The sequence below is a fragment of the Entamoeba invadens genome (genome assembly GCF_000330505.1).
Source record: "Entamoeba invadens IP1 unplaced genomic scaffold scaff_1105074725891, whole genome shotgun sequence".
Lineage (NCBI taxonomy): Eukaryota > Evosea > Mastigamoebida > Endamoebidae > Entamoeba > Entamoeba invadens.
The window spans coordinates 162,150-169,051 of record NW_004440274.1 but is presented as its reverse complement, the minus strand read 5'-3'; the positions used below and the strand labels follow the sequence as shown (position 1 = coordinate 169,051).

Below are 6,902 nucleotides of genomic sequence, written 5' to 3'. Positions count from 1 at the left end.
ATATATAAGAGTCTGTTTTTCAACATTATCTGATACCTTTTGGACCATAACGGTTGGAATATTTCGGGAAGCAGTCCCAAAAATCCATCCCAATTGTTTCGGGTTTTTTCACGCTTTACCTAATGCCCGATGTTTAGACAAAAATAAAGCTATTTTTTGTTCACCAGATAACAATTAAGGAATAAATAATGTTAAAAGACTGACTCTAATATGTACATTAAAAATTAAAAAGTTACTCCCAAGATTATTACTTTTTAAGAGCAGGCATTTTAAAAGTTAAAATAAGAGTTCTCATTGAACGTTTTTCAAAGTCCGACCGGCTCAAAATGATTGCAATAATTACCACACCTTTCAACTTTTGGGAGTTTTGATTTTTTAAGTTTGAAAAGTGTCAATTGGTGTTAAAATAATCAATAAACTAGATTTTTAATACAAAACAATTTATTAAAGTATTCCAAAAAGTATCCAAAATCTTTGATATTAAAGTGACTTCCCAAGGTGTGTAAGTTAAGGTATAGTTCATTTATAATTTTTTTATTAAAAAAATAGAATCATTAATTTTTTGAAATTTTGAAAAAAAAAATATTTTTAGTTTAATTATTAATTATAATTTTGAAGTTATTACCAAACTATACTTTAACTTGCACACCTTGTGACGTTGCAATTTTTAACTTTCACACTTCGAATACAATTAATTAAGCAACAATTTCGGAAAGCGACCCAATAAAAATTATCGAAGGACCAGTTCTGGACAACAGTACACATCGATTTGAAACAATGAACACCTATTAAACAGACTATTTGTTATTGTTTGCTATAAAATGGCACAGAGAAAAACATAATGTTTATTACACCTTTTCTTGTCACTTTGAATTACGCTAACACAAGAGATATCGACATTTATTTACGTCTTGAAACAAAATTGTTTTTACATTAAACACATAGACAAACCATAACCCAATTTTTATAATTTAATTTGCTTTTTGTAGTTTATTAATTCAAGCATTAAAGGGTTGTGTGTTTTTTGAATCAATTTGGAAACGAATAACAATTTTTAATAAAATGTTTTTCAACTGAAATTTAGTCTTGCACGCCCTTTCCCTGTAAAAAAGACTAAAAATTTTAACTTGCATATTTTGGGGAAGTTACTTTACTTTTAATTTATGTGTATATATTATTAATTTCTTTATTAAATTATTTTAATAGTAATATATATTAATCATGATTAATTAAAATTTTGTAGTTTTATTCGATGTTTTAATGTATTTTTGTAATAAAAAAATAAATATAAAGATTAAGATTTGAAATTACATAATTGTTTATTATTTCGTAGACAATAAAATTAATCATTCGTTTCATTGCCCAAAAATAGTTTCATTATAAAGTTTTATTCTTTAAACACAAAAAAAGCAGTGTGTGTAATTTTTTCAAAAAGATAAATTCAACAGATTTAATATGGATAAAAACATTAAAAATTAAATTTAAATTACTTCGATTGTATTTTATCGACAGTTCTTGCAAGCAAAATATGATTTCCACCAATCACCAAATTATATTAATACTTTATTTTTCATAATAAACAACAAAGTTTACCACAATTTCCACTGAGTTGATTTAACATTAAATTTATGCATAGCGACAGGGGAACATTGTGTATTATTATAATAAATGACTTTGTCTTTAACTTCCATTGAATTCCGCCCGATATAACACAACTTTTGCTCGCAAATAACACCCTTCATCCCCACCTCATCAAAACTTCCGTTATAGTACAACACGTTCAGAAGTGCTTGGTCGTACCCCCACAATTTAATCGTTTTGTCTGCATTTTCGTGATAAATTTGAAGTACCTTTTTCATCTTTTCGACGCCGCCATACCCGAACCCTCCATTGACCGCCGGAAGTTTTCTCCTCACAAAATCGTCTTCGACTTCCTTCGAGTAAAATTGTTCCAACCACTCGGCATGCAGTTTGAACGAATATGGCCCAAAACAGTCTTCAGGAGCTTTGGGTCCAAAACACTCGATAAGCCAGCCGATGTCATTTTCCGAGAACGTCGCGAAGAAATCGTTAAAGAAAGCGACGTCTCTAGGGTCGATGAAAACTATTCGGGAGATGTTCTTGTAATTTTCGTCAATAAATTTGTCGTAATAAGTGTATCTCGCTATAACAGCGTCTTCTTCAGACGATTTCTCGACTTTTTGTAATTCAATATTTAACTTTGCAAGACGCGTTAAGTCGTGTTTACACTTTTGGGGTGGAAAGGAAAATAAGAGTAAAACGATGTGCGCATTTCGCATGGAATAGCGGGCTAAAGTTAAACTGTCCCACATCATCGAAGGGACACAACTGCTTCTAAAGTCATAAGACCCAACAATATAATCTCTGTCACTGTTTGGTGGATGTGAAAAAACATCGGCACATTCACCACTGAAATTGAATTTTGAAACGTCAATGAAAGAATTTTTGAATCGATTCGGTGGATTTTCTATACGGAAATGTCGGCCAAAAGGAGAAGAAAGGCGCGGAGTTCTTGTGAACGAAAGAGTGACCACACTAATTAGAAGAAAATTCAGAAAAAGAATCATTATAACAAAAACATGTGAAAACAGCATATATTTATTATATTCAGTTCGTTTATTGAAATTATTGTTTTACAAAAACACTATAAATACAAGGAACTAAATGGCGTTGTTTTTCAGATTTTATTCAATAATTTTATTTATAGAAAAGGAGTGCAAAATATTTTGATATTATTTCGGCATTTAAAAAAGCAATTCATAGCAATTTAAATTTTGTGTTTTCGATTTTTTATATTTTTTAAATCAAGATTAAAAAGTAATCTATCAATTATAATATTTTAACTATATTATAATAATATTTCTACACTTTGATATTTGCAAAATTTAATAATTTATTTAATGTTTTTTTATTTGATGATAATAAAGAAAAACCTTGTTTCTGTTGTTATAGACACCCCATTATCGTGAAAAGACAATTTCATTTGAAATAATGTTAAAAAAACAATAATGATATTACAAAAGCTTATAATATTTTTGTTATAAGAATTTTGTTCTTAATTATAAAAACATAATTATTAATAAAAACTACACACAATAAATATTTTTTACACTTAGAAAATAAATAACCAAAATAACAGTTGTTATTTCAAAGTAAAGTCATTCCAAAAATGTGTAATTATTATTTTTGTTATTAACTCACAACAAAAGTAAAACTCTTTTTTGAACAAAAACAAAAACGAAAAGCTACATCAAGTTGATATTTAAATGATAAGTTTTATTGCTTGTTTCAATGAAGAGTATAAAAATACAAAATTAAAATTGTCATTTAAAACAAAAAAATACGGTTTTGTTTTTTGATTGTGTATGGTGCAGATATTAAACTATTCGTTTATAAAAAGAAATTGATGACAACATATGTGATTCAATTTTTTTTCTGCAATAAATTGGTAAACAAAAAAATTGAATGAAGCTATCAAAAAAATTTATTAAAAAATGGGTAACTTTAGTTATAGTTTTGTTATAATATTTTAATTGAAATATATCCACAATGAAATTAGTTTGTATTTTCTTGTTTTGTATAATAAAAACATATTATTTTTGTTATAATTAAATAAAAAAAAGTTCCATTGACGTGTCAAAGTTGAATAGTTTTACAAATGATTGTAAATTATAATATATTTATTATTATTTTTGAAAAATGATTAGTGTGTACGATTCAATGTAAACTAAACCAAAAACAAAATTTGTAACTTACAGGATTTATAATAATAACATGTTATCTGTTTTAAAGTTCTAATGTGTAAAATCAATTGGATTAAAACAAAATGAGATATTTATATATAATCGTTGTTAACTAGTTCAAATTGAATTGCATATTACAAATACAAATCAATTGTAAAATTTTGATAAGTACAAAGTAAAAACAAAACTGTGAATTAAAAGAGGAAAAGAAGAGTGATCACAAGTCCGACTATCATTGTGCCAATAACACCACCAGTACATTTTTCACATTCTGCATCCTTACAGGGCTTTTCATAGTGATCTTTACACTTCTCGCATTGAATGGCACCATCATAATACCCACTTGGACACTCTGCAACACAGACATCTTTGGTGGTATCAACAAACAACTTTTCATCGCATTTTCGACATTTATCTTCAAGACAAATTTGGCACTTTGCATGTGCATTGATACATGCAGTCATGTCGATATCGCACATGTAATTGTCGCCATCCAACGTCGCCATTTTAGCTGCACAGTTTTGGCAAGTCACATTTTGTTGAGATACATCCACAAATTGTGTGATTGAACAATTCAAACGTTTTACTTCAATTTCTCCAAATTTCTCGGGTTTGTAAAAATTGGTAACAAAAACCCTCAAACTTGTTTTCAAAGGTGGCTCGGTTGGCAGTGTTTTTGGTGGTGCTGTTCCGTGATAAAACACGTTATTTATTGATTCAAACGAATCCAACAAAGTTTCCAAATTTCCAAACAAGTTGATAGAAACGAGGTTGGTACATCCCTTAAAAGCGTCTTTTCCAATAAATTCAATCATTTCAGTTTCTCTCAATTGAGACATTGTACTGCACCTCTCAAACGTGTGAGGTGGGATCTTCTTTGTACCCCCAAGATAAACATGATCTAAATTGAGGCAATTCAAAAAGACACCTTCTCCAAAATCATCAACTGGTCTCTTTGGTAGTCTTACACTGCCAATTAAAGTACCCACAAATGCTGAAGACCCGATTTTGTCAACTTTATCTCCAAATGTTATTTTAGTTAATGAAGTTTCATCAAAACAATTTTCTCCAAAAGATGTGATTTTTTCTGAGCCACTCACTGTATTCATATTTTCACAGCCTTTAAATGTGTTTTGTGGAATTGTAGTTGTACCTCCAACAGTAACTGACTTCAGTGTTTTTATGTTTTCAAAAACACCAACACCAAATTGTTCGATGTTTGTGTCAGGAAGTGTTATTGTTGTAAAACTTGTAGCTTTGAATGCATTATCTCCAAGTTTTTTGATGTTTGGAGCAAACACAATGTTGTTTAATTTGGTGTTTTCAAATGAAGAAACTCCAAAAGAGATGATATTTTCAGAACCTTTGAGTACAGCAAGTGATGTACATCCTCTGAAAGTAAAGTCTGGAACAATCGTATTACCACTGTAATACACCTGACTTAGACTTCTTGAATTCTCAAACACATTTGGTCCAAAGTCGCCAATTTGTGTTGAAGGTAATGTTATTGACAATGACCCAACCTCTTTGAAAGCACCATTCCCCATTTTAGTGACAGTGTTTCCAAAAACGATTTCTTTCAATGAAGTTCGTTCAAATGAGGAAACACCAAATGAAGTCACTTTATCGATGTTTTTGACACTTCCAAGAGAAGTGCATCCCATAAACAAGTTGTCTGGTATTTCTGTATTACCTCCAAGATCAACACTGATGAGTGTTGTCATATCCTTAAAAGCTCCACTTTCCAACATTGTAACTGCAGTATTTCCAAATATGATATCCTTTAGTTTTGTATTTTTGAATGCATCACTGACAATCTTTTTCACACTATTTCCAAAGGTGATTTCGGTGAGTCCTGTTCCTGAAAAAGATAGAGTGTTGAATATTGTTATTTTGTCAAAATTGTCAACAGTGATCAAAGATGAACATCCTTCAAAACAACTTGGTTGGATTTCAGTTACAGTTCCAACATTGATTGACTTCAGTGAAGTACACCCCTTGAACGCCTTTTCTTCCATCACCTCTATTGGAGATTCTGACTCAAAATACTCGAGATTTGTCGCTCCTTCAAACGCAGAGGCTTTTATAAACATTTCTCCTTTTGGTGTATATTTGACACTTGTGATTTTAGTGTTACCTTTAAAACCATCTTTACAAATAGCAGGTGGATAACCAGGCCCTATAACAACTGCACCTTCACAAGAAACATCTCTGACACATACGTCAGAATAATCAATCGTATAACATGGTGTTTCTTGCCCAACTGAATAATAAATTATACACAAAAACAATATAACAGATTTCATTCAATGTAATTACCAGTTACAGTGTTTTTATATTGAACATTTCGTAAATTGATCATAATATAACCTCAAAAAGTATTTTTTATCGGCAATAAATATTTTGAAATTATATTTTTAACATTTTTAATTAATTATGGTTGATTTGAAAATACCGATATAATTGACATTTGAAAGTTGACAAATATATATTTTCAAATAATTGTTAAAATTGGTTGAAAAGTTATTTTATTTATTCCCCTAATAATAAAACTCGTAATCAGTAAACTATACACTATTCATTTTGAAATGTTTTCAAAAACGACTTTGGAACGTTTGAACTCTACTCAATAAAAATTAATCTATTTATATACATAACATCCCATTTTGTTATCCAATTTATGAAGAAATATCAAAATATATACAATGATTAATTGTTATATAAATTTTAAAACTTTATTATTATTATATATTACTTAAATTATAAATTTGTCAAATAAAAAGCTCATTACTTAAGAGAAAGGACGGACATGGGGACGAAGGACGGGAATATAGGCCGAAGGACGTCCTTTGTGGTTTAGGGATGTCCTCCCGCTATAAAGGGCGTCCTTTATGTGTATATGGTGTCCTTTCTATTATTTTCGTGTCCGCGGCATTTTTTATTCATTATCGAAACTATATAACAAAGTATATTTTTATTATAAATATACAATCAAAAAATATAATTATTTCCAAAAATAAATTAATTCAAAGACAAAAACTATTTAAAAAGTAATTTTGTTATATATTAATGGTTTATAATAATTTATCATTTTTTTTTCATTTTACCATTGAGTTTTCTTTGAAAAACTAATTAAAT

General features: G+C 29.1%; 2 protein-coding genes across 2 annotated transcripts; both read right to left on the bottom strand.

Annotated features, from left to right (window-relative positions):
• Nucleotides 1–1,589: 1,589 nt before the first annotated feature.
• EIN_448510 (hypothetical protein) lies at nucleotides 1,590–2,588 on the bottom strand (the record flags this gene model as incomplete). The annotated part of the gene is made up of 1 exon (XM_004255813.1): nucleotides 1,590–2,588. One exon carries the CDS (start codon nucleotides 2,586–2,588, stop codon nucleotides 1,590–1,592), a length of 999 nt encoding a protein of 332 aa, XP_004255861.1.
• A 1,370-nt stretch (nucleotides 2,589–3,958) lies between these two features.
• EIN_448500 (hypothetical protein) lies at nucleotides 3,959–6,070 on the bottom strand (the record flags this gene model as incomplete). The annotated part of the gene is made up of 1 exon (XM_004255812.1): nucleotides 3,959–6,070. One exon carries the CDS (start codon nucleotides 6,068–6,070, stop codon nucleotides 3,959–3,961), a length of 2,112 nt encoding a protein of 703 aa, XP_004255860.1.
• Between the last annotated feature and the right edge of the window lie 832 nt (nucleotides 6,071–6,902).